This window comes from Mauremys reevesii, linkage group 16 (assembly GCF_016161935.1).
Source record: "Mauremys reevesii isolate NIE-2019 linkage group 16, ASM1616193v1, whole genome shotgun sequence".
NCBI lineage: Eukaryota > Metazoa > Chordata > Testudines > Geoemydidae > Mauremys > Mauremys reevesii.
The window spans coordinates 2,178,310-2,202,133 of NC_052638.1; the positions used below are offsets into that span (position 1 = coordinate 2,178,310).

The 23,824-nt window shown below is 49.1% G+C and overlaps 1 protein-coding gene across 1 annotated transcript in view; it reads left to right on the top strand.

Moving 5' to 3' along the window:
* Positions 1–23,824, top strand: part of FA2H (fatty acid 2-hydroxylase) — a 77,374-nt gene that overhangs the window by 27,596 nt on the left and 25,954 nt on the right. Inside the window, exon 2 of the mRNA XM_039502554.1 lies at positions 11,620–11,712. Within this exon, the coding sequence (XP_039358488.1) occupies positions 11,620–11,712 (93 nt within the window). The remainder of the gene's footprint in view (positions 1–11,619; positions 11,713–23,824) is intronic.

Genomic DNA, 23,824 nt, shown 5'->3' on the forward strand with positions numbered 1-23,824 from the left:
TGTCTTGTTAATGCCTCTGGAGTTGGCCTAGCTCCAGTGAGAGCTCCAAAACACCACTGGAGCTGCATAGTGGTTGGAAGTATCAGAGGGGCAGCCGGGTTAGTCTGTATCCACAAAAACAATGAGGAGTCCGGTGGCACCTTAAAGACTAACAGATTTATTCAGGCATAAGATTTTGTGGGTAAAAATCCCACTGCCTGCATCTGAAGAAGTGGGTTTTTACCCACAAAAGCTTATGCCCAAATAAATCTGTTAGTCTTTAAGGTGCCACCGGACTCCTCATTGTTACAGTGGTTGGATTACTGCAGAGTCTATTAGCATCACAGAACAGCTAAGTCCCCACTGCGTTACTAGCTCCAGTGTTGTCAGCACATGAGTGTCACCCTATGCGCTCTGGCAAGCCAGCCAGCTCCAGGTTAATGCACCATTTAACTCGTGCTAAAGGATTCCCTGTGTGGACGGGAGTCAGGGTAGGGGGCCACGCTTGTTATAGCTGAAGATAACATTGCAGCGGCAGCAGCGTAAGCCACAGAGGTGGTGATTGGTCTTGATGCTTCTGGTGGGGGACAGCAAGCGCACTGGGGACTTTTAAGCAGACACAAATCTGCTGGGAAGTGACCCTCCACCATCCGATGGCAATGCCTTTGGACTGAGGTGCACAAGTGGCCTAGAGGTGATGGCCTCTAAATCCCATTGCCTACCCCACGCCATCCTGTTCCCAGAGGCATGTGCAGGTAGTGATTGAGGGGTGCCTACAGAGGAGGTGGTGATTATTGTTTACCAAGGTCCTAAACATGCAGCTGGGTTTGGATCCTTATATGAAAAAGTGTAGCTTCAACAGTCATCTGCAGATCTGAGGGAGGCTCTCAGCTAGCTCTGTAGTACCTGCAGATGCTCACGTAGGAGGTGTCTGCCTCCACGTGTGGTATAATGCAGATCACCACTGTTCTCCGTACTCTCCCCATGCTTGATGCTGGAAACTCCTTCAGCCCTGATGAAAACCTATTGTGGGGGCTCAGGCTGTGTCAGAACAGTGACCGTGACCTTGTTTCTCATAGCCACGATGGTGCAGGCAGGGCCATTCCTTGGTCTACCCTTGCTCAGGGAAGCACTAGTATGTTCCTCCATACTTGGGAGTGCGTTGGATCCTGGACATTTAGCTGCAGAGGGTTTTCTGAACCCTCTGAACAAAAGAGACCTTTGCTACTTGCTATGATGCAGAGATGAGCTGATGTGGCTGGTCACCTATCAGAGCTGGGAACCTCGCGTGGGAAGACACCTGTGACCGAGAAGGGTGTTGGCTAGCAAAGAAGGATGTCCAATCTGCTGAAGTGTCCCATGTTAGTGATCGCTCTGGTGAGATCTTCTGTCGGATGGATCCTTTGCAGTAGCCCAATAACTATAGGGCTTGTGATCCATGTATGGGGTAATCCAGAGTCCACTGAGTTACTGTCTCGCACTGAGAAGAACACAGGAATAAAGGATGATGCATTATTACAATCAGAGCTGGATGAATAATGCAACAAAATTACTTGAGCCCTCATTCACATTTTCAAGCACAGTTGCTTTGGCTGTTGTCTTTCTACAGACAATGGAATGAATAAGTTCACTGGGAATGCTGCTTGACATGCCAAATTTTCACCAGTTAGTGTAATTCAGTCAACAAACAAACACGTACCACAAACCAATCAAAACAACCCGCAAGTTAAAGGCACAGAGCAAAGACTTCACAAGCAGCCCATGGGCAGAGATTGGCATAAAACAACTGGAATACCTCAAAAAACCAAACCTCTGGAACTTCGGATCTGTTCACAACCTGGAGGGAAGCTGTGGATGGAGTCTCAGTTGCTGCAAAGTGTGTGCGTACACTTGTAAAACTTGTGTGTCTGAGAGCAGGGGTAGAGGACATGACAGCAGTCCCACTGCGCCAGGGTGCACGGTGGTTTGCGCCATTGAGTCTGGTGCAGCTGTAGCACTGGAGGAAAAACATTTAGACTTTTCCTAGTGTGAGTGAAGCCAAGGAAACTGACTGTGAAGTCTGAGTTGGGGATCTTCCCAGGGCATAACATCCACCTTAGCCTGAGACTGGAAACTTGCAGTGTGGGGTCATGGAATCATGGGATGGACAGAAGGGTGAGAACCTTGGACCTTACATTATTCATATTCAGATAGCACACACAGTGCCTTGCAGAAGAGAGAGGGAGGAGGAGGCATTGAGCAGGGATTGCTGGTAGAGGAGCATCTGTAGGGTTTCGGTAGATGGGTAGACACCTGCGTGGGAAGACACACTGCAGCCTCTCTCTCGTGGGGCTGAGGAATCTGAATTCATGAAGTGGGTTAGGTGTTTCTCCTTTGATGTCTTGATAACTCGTGCTGTGATAGCGCTGCCAGACGGTACCATAGTGCAAACATGCCCTCCATGCAGTACATGCGATAAAAGAGGCTGCTAATGCGTCTCTCTAACCTTGGCACACATGTGCCCTTCTAGCACTCTTTAACTTGCTTGCTTTCTAATGGTACCTCTTGTGTTTAAAGTTTCTGCTAATAAAAGGGATGTTTTACTGAATGTTTCTAAACCAGGGCTGATGCGGCATTAAATTCCCACCTTTCCCACCACCCCAATGAAATCCAGCATGCATATGCAGCTGCAGTTGGGGGGCTCTGGGTTATGGCGGGAAAGTGGAGGGATAGCTCAGTGGTTTGAGCATTGGCCTGCTCAACCCAGGGTTGTGAGTTCAATCCTTGAGGGGGCCACTTAGGGATCTGGGGCAAAAATCAGTACTTGGTCTTGCTAGTGAAGGCAGGGGGCTGGACTACAATGACCTTTCAAGGTCCCTTCCAGTTCTAGGAGATTGGTATATCTCCAATTATTTATTATTATGCCACCCCTCCACAATGCCCTCTTTTTCTGAGCAGGCAGGTGACCATCAAACATCCTGTTTTCTGAGCATTGCTGAGAGCAGCAGCCTGTATGTTCCATCTCCAGCTAGCAGGAACAACACTGATGAGCATCTGAATCATGGGCAGTGGGTATCACAGGCCAGGGGAGGCTGAGCCTCCCCAAACAGCCCTGCATGACCCCACGCATCCTCCACCTCCAGAGCCTCTCCTGCTTCCTGCTAGTGCTCTTCCCTCATGGCCGGCTTGTGGCCCAGGATTCCCGGGGCTGGGAGATGCTAGGGGCTGCACTGCCTGCCTGGCGCTCCAGGGCCGTGCCACCTGCCCGGTGCTCTGGGGCTGGAGACACTGGCAGCGGCACGGCCTGCCTGGCCAACATTCCGGGCCTGGAGGTGCTGGGGTGGCGGGGCCGGCAGCTGCAGTTGGGGGGCTCTGGGTTACGGCGGGAAAGAGGCAGGGCAGGGGCTAGCCTCCCCAAGCCGGCAGTTCATGCACTGCCCATGATCTGCATTTATAAATACTTGGCCTTGTGTGGGGGTTGTAATGTTGTCACAGGAGTTCAGGAGTGGTGGGCCCTCTAACTTAGGGTGGGGTAGTGTGCAATGTTTGACAGGTGTCTTTTTCTCTTTAAATAGTGGCAGCGGAGCTAGTTCAGACTGGTGCCTGCCTGGTTTCCAGCCTGAGGGAAGGTGATTTACTGCAGCTGGGAGCAGAAGGGGAGTGGGGAGGGGATTGGGAGTGTCCAGCATCCTACTCCATGAATTGCCAAGTAGAACAAAAGCACAATTCGCACACTCTTCCCCTCCAACCCTTTCTGAAATGCTGAGCAAGAGTTTAGTTGAAGGCTTTCTTCCAAGTGGAAGCATTGGCTTCTGCAGTTAAATGTTTCTGCATTTTGCTCCTAGCTATACTTGGCTACAAAGAGGCCTTTCCGGCATTAATGCTTAATGGGTGGGGTGGGAACACTAGCAGGTAGATTTTTGTCAGTGTTTACTTTAACCACCATGTCATCTAACTGAGCCGGTTGGGTTTAGATAACAGGGCAACTCTCTGACACCCTCTGTCAGTTTCTCTGGACTAGTGCTCCCACCATTGGGCCAGTAGCAATGGTGGGAAACTTTAGGAGAAAGGACAGTGAATGCAGGAGGAATTAAATCCTTTAGGTTTAATCAGGTGCAAGGCCTCTCTGCCTTCTCCCTTGTGGAGAACCTTGTAATGGATCTATTCTAGAGCAGTGGTCTCCAAACTTCTTTGATCGTGCACCCTATCAGTAAAAAATTTTTGAGCACGCACCCCCAATATATGTATGTATATTTGTATATAAATTATATACATGTACTACTGTACTAATATATTGTGTACACTATAAAACATACACAAAAAATAGAAATTAAAAAAGATGCGATAAAGATGAAAACCAATATTTTAAAAAATTAATTTTATTTACTAACAGTACAAAACCCCATTTTGCGCTCTCAAAAAAAATTAATATTTTTTTTAGTGAGAGCAATGTGATTGAATATGCTTCATTATTTCTGAATATCTTGGTTTAACACTTTGTGATATAGCGATTTGAAGGTCTGGAGTAGGGTTAGGGTGCAGGAGGCACTCAGGGTGGGGTGTGGGGTCTGGGAGGGAGTTAGGGTGCAGGAGGGCACTCGGGGTGGGGGTGCTGGAGGAGGCTCAAGGCTGGGGCAGGCAGGAGGTGCAGAGCACTTACCTGGGGCAGCTCCTGTTTGGTGCAAGGGGTGTGCAGGTGGCTCTGCGGCACTGTTCTCGCGGCTCCCAGAATTGCGGCTATAATTCTGGGAGCTGCCCCCCAACCCCGGGCAGGGCCACCCAGAACGCAGGGGCTTGAGGGGCTGCAGGGCCCTGAGCTAAGGGGGCCCCGGGGCCCTGGCCTGCAGCTCTAAAGCCCCTTTCGGAATGCGGCCCTGCGAGCACGGGCCGGAGGACTCAGGAGGAGCAGGGGCAGCCGCGCAGCCAGAGACCGGAGAGAAGCAGCGTTTTCCCCTTCAAAGCTCCGCTTTCCCCTTCAAAGCGCCACTTCTCTCCAGCCGGCTTTGAAGGGGAAAGCGCCGCTTCTTTCCTGCCGCTGGCTGCGCGGCTGCCCTGCTCCTCCAGGGCCGGAGGACTCGGCCACATTCCGAAAGGGGCTTTAGAGCTGCAGGCCGGGGCCCCCTTAGCCCAGGGCCCTGCAGCCCCTAAAGCCCCTGTGTTCCGGGTGGCCCTGCCTGCGGAGGGGGTGGGGCAGCTTCCCCGCTCACTCGTTCCCTCCCTCCTCTGGCCGCCCCTTTCTTTCTTCTTTTTTTTTTTTTTTTTCCTCCAGCGATGCTCCTCCTGCAGCGCCGTCCTTTTGCTCCGGCGGTGCTCCTCCCGCCGTGCCCCCAATGAATCGTCTTGCGCACCCCCTGGGGTGCGCGCACCCCACTTTGGAGGTCACTGTTCTAGAACATGACAAAGGTAATGTTTGTTAAACTAATTGTGCCTCCACTAGGTCTGTACTAGGAGCTGGACTTTCTCCTTTGATCAAATGATATATTTAAAAAATCATAAATTTATTATATAAAGCAGTGGAAGAAAGGGGAAGTTGATAGTAATGAATATAAATTAGGCGCTAGGAATTGTAGACCACTGATAAGGGAAGCAAAGGGACATAAGGAGAAATCTGTTGCCTGCAGAGTTAAGGATAATGAGGTGTTTTTTTCAAGTATATTAAGAACAAAAATAATCCTAACAATGGTATTGGTACATTACTAGATGGAAATGGTAGAATTATCAATAATACAGAGAAGGTAGCAATGTTCAATATATGTTTCTATTTTGTATTTGGGAAATAAACAGATGTCATACCATATGCTAATTCTCTTTCCATTCCACTAGTATCTCAGGAGGATGTTAAACAGCAGCTACTAAGGCTAGACACTTTTTTAAATCAGCAGACACAGATAACTTGCATCCAAGAGTTTTGAAAGAGCTAGCTGAGGAGCTCACTAGACCATTGATATTTATTCCGCCCCCCCTCCCCAATAACTCTTGAAAACTGGGAATTTCCAAAAGAGTGAGAGAAAGCTATTGTTGTGCCAATATTTAAAAAGGATAAACAGGATTACCAAAGTAATTATAGGCCTGTCACTCTGACACCAATCCCAGACAACATAATGGAGCAACTGATATGGGACTTGAATAATCAAGCCTTAAAGGAGGGTAATATAATTAATGCCAATCAACATAAACAGATTAAAAGCTGGCGAACTGAGAGGTCTCAAAATGTAATTTTAAACAGGGAGTAATCATCAACCAGATGTGTTTCTAGTGGGACCCTGCAGGGATCAGTTCTCTGCCCTATGCTGTTAAAGCTAATTAATAAAAGTTGTTAATCTTCACTGATAAAATTTGCAGCTGATCCAAAAAATGGGGGAGTGGTAAATAATGAAAAGGACAAATCAGTGAGAGAGCGTGATCTAGATTGCTTGATAAACTGGGTACAAGCAAACAATATGCATGTTAAGGCTAAATGTAAATGTATATGTATACATCTAGGAAGGAAGAATGTAGGCCATACATACAGGATGTGGGGGACTCTACCCTGGGAAGCAGTGACTCTGAAAAAGATTTGGGGGGTCATGGTGGATGATCAGCTGAACATGAGTTCCCAGTGCGATGCTGTGGCCAAAAGCGCTAATGCCATCCTGGGATACATACATAATGTTGAGTAGGAGTAAAGAGGTTATTTTTATCTCTGTATTTGGCATAGGTGCAACCACTGCTGAATACTGCATCCAGTTGTGGTGTCTACCATTGAGGAAGGATGTTGATAAATTGGAGAGGGTCCAGAGAAGAGCCACCAAAATATTGAAGGGTTAGAAAACCTGCACTATAGCAGTAAACTCAAATAACTCAATCTATTTAGCTTAACAAAGAGATGGTTATAAGGGGTGACTTAATTATAGTCTATTAATACCTACCCAGGGAACAAATATTTAATAATGGGGTCTTCAGTCTATCAGAGAAAGGTATAATGTGTCCAATGTCTGAAAGCTGAAGCAAATTCAGACTGAAAATAAGGATGTAATTTGTAATAGTGAGCGTAATTAACCATTGGCACAATCTACCAAGGGTCATGGTGGATTGTCCACTGTTGACCATTTTTAAATCAAGACGGGATGTTTTCTAAAAGCTCTGCTCTAGGAATTACTTGGGGGCATTTCTCTGGCCTGTGCTCTACAGGAGGTCAGATGAGATTATCATGGTTGTCCCTTCTGGCCTTGGAATCTATGAATCCATGAAAGTGCTATACACCAAGAAGGCAAGAAAGCTGTTAGAATACAGTTGCCAGACTGTCCTGCTGAGTGGGACAGGTTATACCCTCTGTATACTGACAACCTACAGCAAGTCAACAGCTCTGCTGCTTTCTGTTAATCAATCTGTTGGCCATGAGCTTTGGATGCTGTCAAACAGATGAGGTATGTACCCAAGCAGGAGGAGGATCAAACTAACCGAGGGTAGGGAGTGAAATGCAACTGACAATTAAGGGACATGGAGGCACTATAGGGCAATCCTTTTGCTGGCCTTCACTGCTGAATGCGAGGTCATGCCATGTGCAGTGCTGGTATTGATCGGTTTTCTTGCATGTGGTAACATTGCATTGGAATTAGATTCCTCAAAAGACAGCATCTCTGGAGTGCAAGGGCAGCGTTAGAGGTGTCTTGGCCTCATGTGCCTGGTCTGTGAGGCAGCTGCCTGCCATTGCGTTATCAGAATTCTAACAGCAGGCAGGGGTGCCTTAAGTTGACCAGGATCTTCAAGTTCATCACAACAACCTCTACCCTTCTCCTAATGTGTTAAGTAATTCTGGCAAAGTTAATTACACTTAACTGTTCTACCCAGCATAAATAAATATGGTCAGCAAGCTGTGGAAACCGTGCATTGGATAACCTCTTGCCTTGCGCATTCTTGCAGGAAATGTTGACTCTTTGGTTCCAGGTACCATTGTGCCTTTGTTGCCTTGTTTTGTCACAATGGTGCTAGGTGGAGATCTGGTCCCCGTACCTCCCGCACTCCAATAGGGTTGCAGGCATGTTGTATGAGGCGAGATTGGGAGAATTGCAGACATGTCCGCTCGGGTGTTATTTTTGACACACGTAGGTTGGCACAGTAAATACCTGCACACGTTCTGTTGAACAGATGTCATGCCCATCTGTTTAGTTTTGTGGCAGAAGCTCATGCTCATGAAAGCACTGGCTCTACGCAAGCACTAAGAAAAGCTTTTGATGTCGATAGCTGTTACGGGCTTCTCAAGGATTCTGACAACTATGTCCAGTGGCCTGATTTATTTTTGGAACCGACTTGTTTCCCAAGTTGGGACTCAACTCATGTCTCTGTGGGGTGAAAGCTACTCTGCTGCCCTATATCTACATAATTTAACTCCCGCATCTGCTTTCCTTCCCCCCAGGGCTTTGGAGCTGTGCTCCAGCTCCGCTCTAGCTCCAGGCAAAAACCCGCAGCTGCTCTGCGCTCCAGCTCTGGGCTCTGCTCCAAAGCCCTGCTTCCCCCTCCACCTCCAGGCCCGTATGCATGAGGAGGACTCTTCCTTGGAGACATCTGGGTGGGTTTGTTGACTGTAAAACTTGCTCCAAGGCTCTTGCTAAAGCTCTTCTGCTAAGATGTACTTAGCTGCAAACAAATGGTGTGTGCTGGGGGATTGTGTGTGTGTGTGTGTAATAATGTAAAATAACTCTGAATTTCCTGTGTGGGTATAATATAAATAGAAAATTTAAGATTATGCTTCAAATACTTTGGAATGCATGGAGTGGGGAGGAGTTCTACCTCAAATGTCTCTGCCTGTGCACCTTTTGTAATGGGTAAAGCCAAATCCTGCATTTTGGCAGGGGGTTAGACTAGATGACCCTTGCGACCCTTTCTAACGCTATGATTTTAAGTCTTTGACAAGTGTCGCAGTTAGTTGGTACTCATACACCATTCTCCAGGTAGGCGGCTTGGCCATGAATCTTGTACACTTTGCAAAGTAGACAGTTCTTAAGGGCCTTAGTCTGTGGCCATTACACCAGTGATTTATGTAACAGGGTCTGTGTGGGGGTATACAGCGCATCCTTGGTCCCTCTGGAAGTCTGGCCAGCAGGGTCTGTGAGTGATTATGGATGGCCTTCCTATTTGTATTGGAAGATGCCTAGCTCGCTCTTGGAGGATGATAAAATCCCAATTGGTGCATTGCTTCCACTCTTGGGTGTGAGGGGTGCTAAAGGGTTTCCCTTCACTCCCTCCCCTGGTTCTTGTCATGCAGATGGAAGGCAGAAGACCAGAAGTCCGAAGTGCAGGCAATGTGATGTTTGTTGGGGTAAGCTTCCAGCGAGCATATTCATAGCTTTACATGCCACAGAGTCTGTTTCCTAGTGTTTCTTTCCCAGCTCTGATGCCACAGAGCGTTTCCCCTGTGTCCCCCTTCCCAGCTATGACACCACAGGGCCTTGCCTGTGTCCCACCTCCTCCTTCTTAGCAGATCCAAATATACCTGCAGGGCACACCCCTAGTTACTCCCCTTAGAACTTATGGTCTTGTTTTGTTCTGGAGGGTTGTGAGTCTGGGGTCTTCATTCCACCTTTTTTGTATTTTATGGGAGGAGTGAGGTGGTGTTCTGGCCAAGGCCAGGCTTCTCTTTGGCTTTTCGTGTTTCTGATGCCTTGCCCCTCCTAACTGGTTGCTTGACCTTGGCTTGAGAAAGGAGCCAGGCAACCTTTCAGTGTGTGCTCATATATTACACTCCCACCATGCCCTGTAACACTTTAACTGCTCTATCGCTTCTCTCTTCCCATTGTACTACAAGCCCCATCTGGTTGTGAAGAATGCAACACAGTGTCTGTTTTATACACATACTTTCATATTTGTATTAATATCAAAAGTCAAACCCAAAATTCTATTTCAGGCTAACAAAGAAGCCTATATACTAACAAGGGGTCAAAACGGGGAATGGGGCAGAGGCTGGCGTTGCTCTTGCCAAGGGGAAGTGAACTGGCCGTGGTCTCTGGCCATGCTGATGGTACTTAGATGAGTAAATCAGCCATGGTGCAGTGGTAGATGTATGAGGCTAACTGTGTTGAAAGTGTCTGGATTTGATTGCTGATTGCTGTCTGTTTGGAGCTATTCATTTCCATACAGTCCACTTCTTGCCCCCAGTGTTAACCTTAATGCTGGATTTCCCATTTTTCCAATGCTTGTGTGTAAACCCCTTTGAAGCACACGTGGCTTGAAAGAATCAATAAACAAGAGAATTCACTTTCCTGACTGTAACCCCCTAGTCTGATTCTTCATTAGCTATAAGTAGGTGACCTGATCTTACTTCCAGTTTACTTGGCTATTTGGAGCCATGGGTTTCCAGCTGCTTTTCATAGTGGTTCTCCTTATTTGCTCATCGTCTCTGCTTTTATGTGACCCCCTGTTGTCCATAGCAGCTTCTCAACCTTCCACTTCTGCTGTTGTGACGCCTGTCGGGAAAGTTGTGCATCTGAAACCAAAGTTGTAGAAATGTCTGTCTGCAGATGTGGTGGGAGTGCTGCAACTTGAAAGGTGTCCTCAGGGTAGCCACCTTGGTCACATGGTATCTAGCTTGCAGTGCTGAGAGTGAACTGATGGCCTAGTTAGTAGAAATTAAAGCTGGCTGGGAACTCTTTGATTAAATGCTGTTTCATCAGAAAATACTGATTTAGTTGAAACCAAAAATGTGGGAATGGGTTGGTTTCAACAAGCTTCCTATTTCAAAAGCTCATTGCAGGGAGAGTTCTGAAATTGTTGAAACATCCCATTTTGATGTTTTCTAAATGGAAAATTCAGTTAGGTTTCAATGTTAAGTGGCTTTGGACTGAACTGATAGTAAAGACAAAAGTCAAAATTGAAACACAATTTGATTGACCTGATCCAAAAAGTTGTTTGGATTTTGGGGGTGTGAAAATTGAGGGTGTTTTTTTTTTCTTTAACTCTTTATCCCAATCTTGGGCTGGAATTTTTTTTCCCGAATCTGATGTATGCAGGACAAGGAAACAGTTTCCCAAGCTGGTTTAGTAGAAATGTTTTTTCTATGGACAATACAATTGCACATGTCAAGATTTAAAAAAAATGGAAAATGATGCTTATTGGTGCTCTGATAATGGTGTGCTTGGGACACTGCATGCTGCCAAGCATCAGGTCTTGTTCTACACATGGCTATTCCACACACAAAGGTCATGGCTAAGATTTTTCAAAAGTGACACCAACTTTTGAGAAGTCTTATTTTCAGAAAATACAGAGCACCCACTCTCTGAAGATTGGGAAAGGCTCTTCAAGGTTTCTCAAGTTAGACACCCAATATATGGAGATGCCCAAAATCTCTGTCCATGTGAATGTGGCTGCAGGAAAAAGTGCCATCAGAACTCAATGACTTCTGTGTAAAGCCTTTATGTATGTGTGTATGTATGTAACTTACATGATTGTGAGGGGTTGGGGGTGTTTTGCCATTTGTCATGTACCAAAGAACAAAGATTCTAGACTTCTTTGACAGCATAAAACTAGTGCTTCCCTGATACATACGAAATCTGCTGTGGGAACTTAGTAAAAATCTTGACTAGCCACTTAATATGTGGGTGTTAGCCATACACCTCAGGTTTTATTGCTGAGACTAAATTCATGTGATCTCTTGTGGATTTAATCCTTTCTTGTTCTTGTCTCTAGAGCCTTCTTAAGACCGAGAAACCAGTAAATTCCACAGCTCAGACAACAAACCATAGGATGGATCCCAGATGTAAAACAGTAGATCCAGATAAGGTAAGGAGCTGGTTGTATAGTATTTGCAGAAGCATGCTGTCTTCTCAAACACGGTTACCTAGCTTCTGGAGATCATTTGAGCAAAGTGTTTAATCACTGTTCTCTGTGTCTGAAAATGGAAATCTCCCTTCTAACCTGTAACGAAGGAACACAGTCCAAATCCAGATCAGGAGCAGAGATGTTCCAAATAAACACAAAGTAGGACAAGAATGGAGTTTTGCAAAGTTCATCTAGAGCCTGCAGGAAAGAGGCTGGATTAGTCACAGCCTCTCCATTAGAAAGACTAGCATAAGAACCATGGGCATTGGTGACGGATACCACACGGTACCTTTGCTGGTTCTGACCTTAGGTGAACGTAGTTGGCGTGCTTATCAAAAGTGTTAGACTGACATATTTTTCCTCCAGACCAGCCACTGTAGCTTCCACTGCGCTGCCCTACCAACGTGCCATGCCACCATCTCTCAGAGCGAGGAGGGCATGCATTTTCCAAGCCCCTTCAAACCGGGGCGCCTCTGAGAAGTGTGCACCAGCAAAGGGGCACGTTGTGATAACTCCTCCACCATGCGTTGGCGATCCACACGCTAGCGTTGTGTAGGTCACCAAACAGCCAATGAATGATAATCACTAGCTGCCTGAGCTGGATTTGAGCTGCTGGCCTAGGGTAAAAGGCTCTGTCCCCCCTTCTGCCTCTTTTTCCTCCTCCCCAACATCCAAATATGCTTCTTTTGTCGCCATAAATCCAGAGTAATTGGAAGTGTGCTCCAGTATCCCAAGTGCAGTCCTAGAGGTCATATTGTGCCCTTGCATGTTCTACGCTCTCAGGAATTGTCCATATATGACTATGTGAAGGAGAGCTTTCTTCGCTGTTGTACAGCTCCATGCAGTTGTGCCATAACAGAGCAGCAGGCTGGGCAGCAAACACCCCTCTGGGATATATAAACAGTGGCAGTAAATGGCAGAAAATTATTGTAGGACTAGAGGAGAATATAGTGATGGCCAAAATGGAATCCAAGATGCTGTTCTAGTCCTCGTATTAGAAGGGCAGCTGGAGTGCAACAGAGACTGACTTCCATAAGAAGGTTATGGAAAAACTGCATCTGGTGGGAGAAGAGGAGGCTGAGGGTCCCTTGTAGAAACCCAGCTGTGAAGAGCAGGATGGATTGATAATACAAGGCGATATTTTAGTGTCTGGACAGCAAAAGTTGTGGCTTGGTGCTTCATTTCGTTCAACCCTCAATACCCAACTGATGCATTTTCATGTGTTTTGTTGTACATGTTAACTAGCCATTGTCTCCTGATCCACCACCCCTTAGAAGGAAATTTCTAAGTTGTTACATTTCAGAAATGGCCTTCTCATTTTAAAAGAACCTTGGAACACAGAAAATGGTTTGGCCTCCGTAGGCTCAGTGTTGCCAACCCCAGACATTCAAAAATTATGATTCAGGTCCCCCAAATTCATGCGATCCAGATAACTATGCAAGTTGTGTATAGAGGAGCTGGGGAGGCTTAGCCCAAGTTTCATCCTGAGCTCCTGCAGTAGCGAGCTCAGAGCTGAGTATGCTTGGCCCAGGTGCTGCTGGCTGCTGCGGCATTCTAGAGAGTCTGGAAGGAGCGGTGCTCCATTTGGGTAGCCGGCAGACTGGCCCATTGAGGGCTTTGAAGCTGACCTGGAATTGGATCAATAGGAATGAAGGTCTAGTGTAGCATGAGGCAGCTCTGGTGTGACTTGTTCTCATTTACCTCTCCTACATGGATGCACTGCCGTGTTTTGAAATTGCCTGCAATGTCCCTGCTTTCCTCTACCCTACTGAGGCCACGTCTTTGCCCATGAGGAACAGGCACACATTTGGCCAGTTGGAGGTGGAAAGAGGCCTTCCTGGCCACTTTTGCAGCTTGTGCTACCAGACACAGCGCAGAGCCAAGAATGACTCTGCACCTTGCTGATGTTCTACAGACAAACTCATGTCCTAGTGTTTGCGAGATCTCCTGCTTGTCCTCTGCCCACCAGTATCGCCCTTTCCTGTCTGAGTTGAGTTTTGAGTCTACTGCTTATGTGCCACATTCCCCATTGCCAGCCCTCATCTCAGGCACTGACACTTAACTTGCTAAGAATAAGCCTTTCACCACAATGGACGTTGTGGGTTGCTCCTGACGCTGGGTAAGAGAACTGCTAGTGCTCAAGTGACTGAGTGGATACAATGACCTTGCTACAACAGGAGCTCTTTGATTAGTAGATGCACGTGTAGATCCACAGATTCACGTGGGACAAGATTTGCTTTCCTTTGCAGTAGTGAGTGTACAAAGTGCTATGGACATTAGACACTAGGCTTGCCCTGGCTGCGTAGTGCTCTCCATTAGTTCTGTCAGTCTGGACGCCGGAGCCTGGGTAGAAATGCAGGGGAATGCTGGGCAGGATGCTACTCCCCTTTAATGTGTACCTTTTTATGATCTTCAGCTTTTACCCTTCAAGCATAGGAAATGCCTCTTAAAATGCAGCTTGCCCCTCCTTCTGTACCATGCTCCAGCATCACCACTGGATATGAGCTTAAGTCATTGTGCAAGGCGTGAACCCATGACTGACTGCCTTGACTCAGGCAAGCAAGTTATACACTGATATGGTGGTTCTCTTGGAGACATATGTAGTTAGTGTGCAAGAGGCTTTTCCCTCCTCCACACCCATCCACTCCAGAGAGTCAGCATGCTACAATTCTGATAAGGAGGCTGCAACCTGCCCACCTTTGATCCGCTCTCAAGTACTTACTTCCCTGGTTTAACTGGAGGTGGCTTTCTGGCGGCAGAAGCAGGATTGCAGTTCACGGCTGCTTCCAGACTGCTTGAGATTTGCCAGGCAGCAGCTGCTGTGTCTCTTGAAATATACATGACTGAGTCAATTTGCCTGCCACACCCCACTAGCTGATGGGGCTGCTTATGCTTTGTCACCCAGGTGTGGCTAAATAACGTAGCAGGAGTGATTAGCAGGAGGTGGTTTCTTTGGCAGCAGCCTTGCATCTCACTGTGAGCAGTTCCTCTGCACGCTAACCCTGAGCATCAGCAAGGAGACCCGTGTTGCAGAGCCAGGCTGTGTCACTTCTAACTAAGAACATTGGCTCAGCCTCAAGCCCTCTGGCACCTTTGAACCCCAGCCTAAGCAACACCTCCACCGAAACACTATCAAACCAATCCCCCCTCCCTCCCTCCCTCCCTCTTGCTCTGGAGCAGAGCTCAGACTCCGATCTGCCCTTGTGGAGGGGCAGCCACATGGGAACAGACTTCGCATTTGGAGTGAGGTATGTCCAGAGTCGGTCTGACGCATGGAACTGTCCACTGCCTAGGTCAGTGGCTCCCAAGCTCTCCAGACTACTGGACCCCTTTCAGGAGTCTGATTTGTCCTGCACACCCCCAAGTTACACCTCACTTAAAAACTCCTTGCTTACAAAATCAGACCTAAACCTACAAAAGTGTCCTAACACACCAGTACTGACAAATCGCTTATTCCCATTTTTTACCATATAATTATAAAATAACTATTGTATTTACACTGAAATGGATAGTCTATAGAACAGTATAAACAAGTCGTTGTCTGTATGACATTTTAGTTTGTACTGACGTTGCTAGTGCTTTTTATGTAGCTTGTAAAACCAGGCAAATATTTAGCTGAGTTGATGTTCCCAGCTGGATGACATGTACCCCTGGTTGAGAACCATTGCCTGAGGTCATACAGTGTGTTAGGCAACACAGGCTCATTTGCATCAAGTTGAACGCCCACCATAGTCATTGCAGAACTTACCAGATCCGTTCCACCCTCAGGCATTAAGCCCACACCCTGGCAAACCCCTGCTCCCTGTGAAGGCCACTCCTTGCAGCACTATCAGGTAAGGCAACAACAAAAAAGAAGGGCTGAAGAATGGGGAAGTGAATGATGTTTCCAGTCCCCTCCTCCGTGGTCTTGCACAGTCACTCCCAGCCTTATCGGCCTTTCATAGCTGTTCCAACTCGGTCATCCTTCAGCACGTACATAAAGGGAGTCAAAGTGCAATCTGACTTCTCTCCGCTGAAAAGTGATTAAAAACAACTCCTTTGCTCCAAGATGAAGGTGCTGAATTTATTCATAAGTGCTGCACTCTGCAAAGTTGAGGCTGTTTGAAAATGAGGGTCACTAGTGTAAGGGTGTGGAATAGAACAGTGCTTTTCTAGAGAACGTGCCCGTGCCCGGGAGATCAAAGGTAGGTAGGGCTTTGCCCTCCCTGCCCCAAACGGTGTGGAAACGAAAAGCGAAGGTTCCCCTAATACTCAAAGCTGTGTCCACACCCAGTGAGAGTGACCTGGTGAGGAGGGCAGCAGCTAGAGATGTTACATTCTGGGTAATCTACCTTGGCACTTTGGCCACAAATCCAGCTGGGGAGACAGGTACCCTTTTGTACTGCACAGCTGTGATTTGGGCAGGGGCACACTTCTAACCAGAGAAATCAATACGACTGTCCAGCATTTAAGACCCTTGCAGATGCAGGGACTCTCGCCAGAGTGTGGTTAAACTGGCTGCCTAATAACTTGTCAAACATACTTAGGTGTTTGGGCAAGGTGCCCGCAGTAGGTGGAGTGGGAGGACAGGGCGTGCAAAGGGTGTAGTCCTTTTGGCGGTTGGCTAAAGTGTGTGTGTGTACTCATACAAACTGCTCAGTGTTTGAAGCTCAGCCTCTAGCTCTTTTGGAGAGAGAAAGGACACGCGTTCTCTCTCTGTGTCCAAGAGAACTAAAAATAGACCACAAAGAAATGGCAGAACTGGCTTGAAAAAGTGTGCCTAGTCTTACCAAGCTGTGCTATATCAATGCAGAGTTGCTGTCCTGTGGTGTGGAGCCATGCAGTCCTGCAGTTGGTGCCAGGACCGCCCAGAGGATTCAGGGGCCCTGGGGTCGTTGGTGGCGGGGGGGCCCCCGCTTCGGCAGTAATTTGGTGGTGGGGGGACCTTCCGCTCCGGGACCTGCCGCCGAAGTGCTCTGAAGACTGGGGGTGGGGGGGGGGTTGCCGCTGAATTACCACCGAAGCGGGACCCGCCGCCGAAGTGCCGGGTCTTCGGCGGAAGGGGGTCATTCTGCCCCGGGGCAGAAGGACCCCCCGCCACTGAATTACCACCAAAGACCCAGAGCAGAAGAAGCTCTGGAGGCCCGGGGCCCGCGAGAGTTTTCCGGGAGCAAGTGAAGGACCCCACTTCAGGGCCCCTGAAACTCTTGTGGGGGCCCCTGTGGGGCCCAGGGCCTGGGGCACATTGCCCCACTTCCTCGCCCCCGGTCAGCCCTGGTCGGTGCAGGTGCTCTCTGGGAGCAGGCAGTAGGCACTTCATAACAAGTGGTGCCACAGCGCAATGCATTGTTAGCTCGGTTACTGGACCATAGCCCTTCCTGAGCTGTAAGCCCTGGAAATGGATTTCTTCAGTGGCTCGGGAAGTCTGAGTGCTCTAACTTTACAGAAGGGTTGACAGTAAACAAGAAGCTTGGAAAAGAGGAGACTAAGGGGGGATATGATAGAGGTATATAAAATCATGAGTGATGTTGAGAAAGTGGATAAGGAAAAGTTATTTACTTATTCCCATAATACAAGGGGAATATAAGTAAGTTATTTACTTATTCCCCTAGGGGTCACCAAATGAAATTAATAGGCAGTAGGTTTAAAACAAATAAAAGGAAGTTCTTCTTCACACAGCGCATAGTCAACCTGTGGAACTCCTTACCTGAGGAGGTTGTGAAGGCTAGGACTATAACAGTGTATAAAAGAGCTGGATAAATTCATGGTGGTTAGTCCATTAATGGCTATTAGCCAGGATGGGTAAGGAATGGTGTCCCTAGCCTCTGTTCGTCAGAGGATGGAGATGGATGGCAGGAGAGAGATCACTTAATCATTGCCTGTTAGGTTCACTCCCACCTGGCATTGGCCACTGTCGGTAGACAGATACTGGGCTAGATGGACCTTTGGTCTGACCCGGTACGGCCGTTCTTATGTTCTTAGCTGATACTGCTCTTGTTTGTAAGAGAACTGGCTGGATGACCCAAAAGCTCCTTTCCCGCACTCCCAGCTAAGAAACTCTTGGCTGCATCCTCCACCATAGGACGCAAGGATTGTTGTAGCAGGATCCTGATACACGACGTCTCTCCAAAGCAGGCTCCCTCAGTGTGTCTGGAGCCAAAAGGGGTGAAAGGCTGAATATGAGCCCCAAGCCTGACACCCCCAGATGGTTCATTGTTGGAGTGAGATGCTGCTGCCCCAGATAGCTAGTGAGAGGCTCCTTAATGGGTAAAGCCCCATTGTCCACGCTCCCTTGTCGGCTGGTAGCTGTGTTTTTACTGTGTCTGCGGGTATCCAGAATTGCACATATCCCCGTGAGGCCTCTCTAAACCAATATCTCTTTGCGCCCCCTGCAGAGAGCCGGGAGGCACCTGAGGCCTGGAAAATTTAGTCTGGAACATACTCGCATATTAACTGTTAGCGCAGCTCCAGAATCCTGCCTGACCTGCCTCGTTTGTCTCCCCCTTTACAAGGAGATGCTTCCTCCCCTGCTTTTGAGCCTTCCTCACCATTCCAGGCCCCAGTTCCCTGCCATGTGGCCAGCCTCTCTCTCCTGCTCAGCCTGCCAACACGCAACGCTCTGTTTCCAGGTAGACGCACGCCCTCACCATAACCTGGGCTGGGCAAGTAGATTTTGCTCAATATGCAGGTTACATCCATCAGCGTCCCCTCATAACATATGGTTGTCAAGCGTCCTTATTAACAGAGCTAGGGGAGGGCAGGGTTGCATCTCCACCCCCCACACAAACAGTTTGACCTCACTAGCTGTTAGGCTCTGAACTGAGAGGGTAACGCAGCTTCCTGGAATGGCTCCTTTGCAGCGATGAAGCAGATACGCTATGAGGCAGGGTTATATACCTGACCATGGCGGGAGACTCTAGAGGCCTGCAAGTGCTTTGGATAGGAAGTGTTGGAAGTGCAAAGTCCAATCACTGTGTCTGGCTGCATTTAAAGCCAGCTGGGAGTGAATGGCTGTGGAGAGGGAATTCCCCTCGCCAGGGAAGGAAGGTGGTAAATGAGGAACGTTCCCTTCTGCCACTTACGCTCAGGCCACAAGCATAGCTGGGAGTGACACTGCGAACATGGAGCTGGTTCTGGTTTGCCCGAAGCAGCTGATGCGAATTGGCCCTAGTCTGTGGCTACTCCTGGGGCCCATCCTGCGGGTGGAGCTAGCAGCCTTCCCTCTACCCACCCTGGGCCCATTCTCTACCTGGGATGCAATTCGTCCTCTCCTCTTTTGTGCCATTCCCGGCATAGCTTCTGACAACGCCTCCCCACCTTTCCCTAGGGAAGCTGAGTCTGGAACACACTGCTGGCTGAGCCAGCTCTCTCCTTCCCTGGGCCCTTCGGGGGAGAGGAGGGAATGGCCGGGGAAGCACTTAACCCACCCACACTGCCTGGAGCAAAGCAGCCTGGACACTGAGAAATGTGGCTGAACCAGACTGCGGTTGCAAAGCGATTCTTTGGGAGGAGCGGATGAGACAGTTAGACACTTCCTGCTGAAGTCACTGCGTTAAGCCCCAAGGAAATGTTGTTGGTCTGGAAGACACAATGCCTGGGCATCTTAGCACTGCCTGTTGCTCTGGAGAGTCCCCCTCCCCAGCCCCCGGGAGCGGGGGGCCTGCAGGGAGCAGCCAGGGTGGGACAGAAAGGAGTGGGCCCAGCTCTTGTATTTCATGAATGAACTCATCTACGGTATGGGGAAGGGTTTGATGATTTTGTTCTTAATAGTTTTAAGTGTGAAAGATTATAAATGACGAAACCTCCCTCTACCTAAATAAGGGCAGTATCGGCCAGGTGTGATTGCTTCATGTATTAGCCGAGTTCTAATGTTCTGCCCAGTCTGGGCCATTCTCCCCCGGGTCGGAGTGCCAGGGCCCTGACTGTGTAGACTGGTGTGCTGGTCGCTTTCCTGGTGATTAGATTTCAAGGCCAGAAGGGACCATTGTGATGATCTACCCTGATCTCCTGTACAGCACAGGCCAGAGGCCCACCCCAAAGCCATTCCTAGTGCAGAGCTGGTAGAAAAACCTCCCATCTTGATTTAACAATTGTCAGTGATGGAGAATCTACCATGACCCCTGGTCAATTGTTCCAGTGGCTAATTGCCTTAGAAATGTACACTTTGTTTCCAGACTGAATTTGTCTAGCTTCCACTCCAGCCATTGGATCCTGGGACGGGGCGGGGGGGGGGGGGGGGGGAAACAGAGCTCCAAGGGTTGAGCCACACACCCCCCCACCACAGCTTGTACACAGAGAGCAACCCACAGCTGGCCCAAAAGCGCCACTCACCACGTCCCACTGGCTCCAAACACGGAGTCTGCAGCTTCTCCCTCTGAAACTCCACCGTTAGCTGCCTCTGGTCATGGCCCCAGAAGGGAATGGTTCCATGGAAACCGCTCTCTGGGGTGTGAACTTCCACAGCCTGATGGGAACAGAAACCACTTAACTATTGGGCTCGAGTGACTGGCCGGCCTCTGTCTCACTGCAGGCAAGGGAATGAGTGCGTGATTGGAACTGCCTGCTGCAGTTGCATGACAGATGGCCTAGAGCAGAGACTGCTCCCCCGCGAGCTTCCCTTGCTCCCTGCAGGAGCATGAGGACTGCACGCATTTCCATGCTGTGCTTGCACTGCGGAGACCTGCTGGGATCTTGTTGGCAGGCTGCTCTGCCGGGTCTGCAGGTGCCTAGGTCCAGCTCTGATCCTCAGAACCGAGTGCTTTTTTTAAGCAAATTGCATGTTCTCTCCTTTATTTGCTGGGCTGATGCTTACTCCTAAACAATTGTCCCGGGTGGCAGGAACTCTAGAGCAAGAACGGTGTCAGGAACATCAAACTTTTCCACTAGTGTCTGATCTACTACCCAGGCATGCAGCTGTGGAGGAGGGGACCACGAGGCAGAGGCTGTCGAGAGAATTATAGGGCTGTCCCACGGCTCTGTCCTCACTTTGCAGCTCCTTTCTCCTTCCTGTTTCATTGCACTCTGGCCCATAGAATCCCCATGGCCCAGCCAGGGTCGGCTTGACCTTTTTTGCCACCCAAGCCGCGAAGCAAAAGGAAGAAGGGGAAAAAAAAAAAAAAAGCTGCCGCCGAAGAAGAAATGGAAAAAGCTGACGCTGAACGGCCACTGAAGAAGAAAAGAAAAAGCTGTTGCCAAACAGCCACTGAAGAAGGGTGGGGGGGAGTTGGAGTGCTGCCCCAAGAATGGATGGATTGCCGCCCCTTCAGATTTGCCGCCCCAGGCACCTGCTTCCTTAGCTGGTGCTTAGAGCGGACTCTGGTCCCAGCAGCCGGCACCTTTCTCCACCCGCAGTCACGCTGCTCCACCATCTGCGCTGAGCTCCTGTGTGGGCCTTGGCCTTCCCACAGCCATGTCGAGAGAATTACATGGGAGAATTGCCCACACCATCCCACTGGCTGCTTCCCAAGCACTGCTGTCAGAGGCAGGGGCTGGAAGAAATCAAATTAGTGCTCAAATTTGACTTGAGCATCAATGGGAGTTATGCTGAGGCTGTGTGACCCTCCCTGTGGGAGGGAAATTGTCCCTGTTTGAAAAACAAGCGTCCCTGACTTGCTTCTGAGATCTGACAGCTAACACATGTTGCACCGCTCTGCCAAGTGACTATGTACAAATTAGTCTGGGGACCAGGAAGAACAGTTCTGGACATGAACTCGGTGGACTGATCTTGTGCGGACGGGCCTTTTCCATCCTCCTGGTCTTGTAGGTTTCACCAACTGGGACTGAGAGGGATGGGAGAGGCAGAGAGTGATTTCCTCTGTGACCAGGCCCTTTGGCAACTACAATACAAGAAGGTGGTGTCACTGTAGCATGAGCAAAGCCTCCTGTGTTGGCAAGTTGTCGCACAGGTCTAGACAATTCCTGTCTTTCACTCGGGTGTACAGAGAGACTTTGTTTTTCCTACAGGATTCTCTTTCCCCCATGTGCTCTGTTTTGGATCCCAGTTCAGATCCAGGATCCAAATACCTGCTGACTTCGTGAGAGGGAATCTTAAATCCCTGGGTCTGAACTCTGTGGGCACAGCCCATCTCTATGCTTCAGAAAGAAACCAGGCAGAATCCACATAGAACCCGTTTAGAAGTGTTACTTCGGCCTGGAAGTGCCAGTCGTGGAGACACTGGCAGTGAAACTCGGTGGGGAGCCGCTACTGTGGCATTGAGCATTAAGGGGAGGCTTGGGGAGGAGGTCACAGCTTGGTAGTTCTGAAGTGCACTCATTTGTGCAGCAAAGCGACCCTACAGCAGATATCTCTGAAGCCCACATGTGTGATGATGGTGGGAAAGAGAGAACGGTCCTGCTGGTGGTGAGGCCAAGGAATAGTGATTTATTTTTTTCCAATTCACCTGCCTATCTCTTCATTGATTTTTGCGCTGTGATTCAGGGACCTCTTGATGCCACCAGGCAGAGGGCAAAAGGGGGTGCATAAGGGTTACAGGAATCCCCTGGGTCTGGTACATGCATTCTGGTTCACCAAAGAATGTAATGTGAGATCTCTGATAAAAGCCCGTGTCACACTGGTCTTCAATACAGCTGTGAAATGCACGGACAGCTGTCATGTAAGGAGCTGTGTATATACACTGACAATTACGCTCTTACAGCCTGTGTCTAGGGTCTAGTCACTGGCAAAGGTGAAAAGTGAATTTTCTTTCAGACAAGAGCTGTTTATCCATCTATCTGTTTACATGTAACCTGACAGGAGGAGAACTTGTGAGCTAAGTTTAATCTTTATAAAGCATGTTACTGATTTTTTGTTTTTACATGAAACCATTTGTTGCTAATATTCGTACTTGCTGTCACTTGAATCCAGGGCTTTGGAGCTGTGCTCCAGCTCTGGAGCAAGCTCCAGGCAAAAACCTGCAGCTCCACTGCTCCAGAGCTGCCTTACCCTTCAGCTCTGGGCCCCGCTCCAAAGCCCTGCTTGAATCTCTGTTCTTTGATTATAAACTCCATCGTCGTTGTCACTATAAATTAGACCTAAGCACACTGCAAGGTATAACTAGTTAGCTGTGGTGCACTGCTCCTTTGGGAATATCAGGCCTGGTAATTCTGTGAGTATTCTGTAGATAAGGGACTGGACTTTACCGAGAACTCTGAGGACTCTTAAATCAGTGTGTACCTATCGCTACCTGTATAGACTCATAGACTTTTTAAGGCCAGAAGGGACCATCATGATCATCTAGTCTGACCTCCTGTACATTGCAGGGCACAAAACCTCACCCATCCGTTCCTATAATAGACTGAGGGCTTATGTCAACACCCAAAAGTCGACAAAACAAAAATTGTCGAAGGGTGTTCACACTTGCTCCCTTTGTCGGCAGATCATGTCCACATTGAGGACACCATCAGCGACAGGGTGAGCAATGCACTGTGGGTATGTATCCTACAGTGCAGTGTTGTGGGAAGAGAGCCGGATTAAACTTCTGTGGGCCCAGCACCAAACATATTTGTGGGCCCCCATGGGGGCGAAGGAGGATAGCGTGGGGAGGTCGGTCCCCAGAGCGAGGGGCCAGCCAGGGGCAATAGGGCAGAGCATGGTGGGACCGGCCCCGCTCCACCCAGCCCAGGGCAAGGGCACTGTACTCAAACTGGCAGTTGCCAGACTCTCACTGGCCCGCCCAGCCCTGTGCTGCCAGCGTGCCCCTTCCCCTTGGGGGTGGGCCCATGCCCTGCCCCCAGCCCCCGCCTCCCTATGCCCAGCATCCCCCGGAAGTGCTATGCCCAGCAACCCCACACACAGACTCTCCACCACAAATGCACAGCGGCCTGCACACCACCACCCCTGCCCAGCATCCCCCCCCCCAGCCACACCACTACTGCCCAAGGCACTTCCCCGCAGCCCATCACCACCACTACCTAGCACTTCACTCAGACCCCACTGCCCAGCATCCCAACACGCAGCCCTTCCCACCGCCCCCAAGAGACCCCTGGCCAGCAGCTCCCCACATACCTCCAGAGATTCACTCCCTCACACCCTGGCCCCTGGCCATACTCCCTGGCCCTGCTGGAAGGTAATGGCATTTGCCAGGCTGAGCTGGCA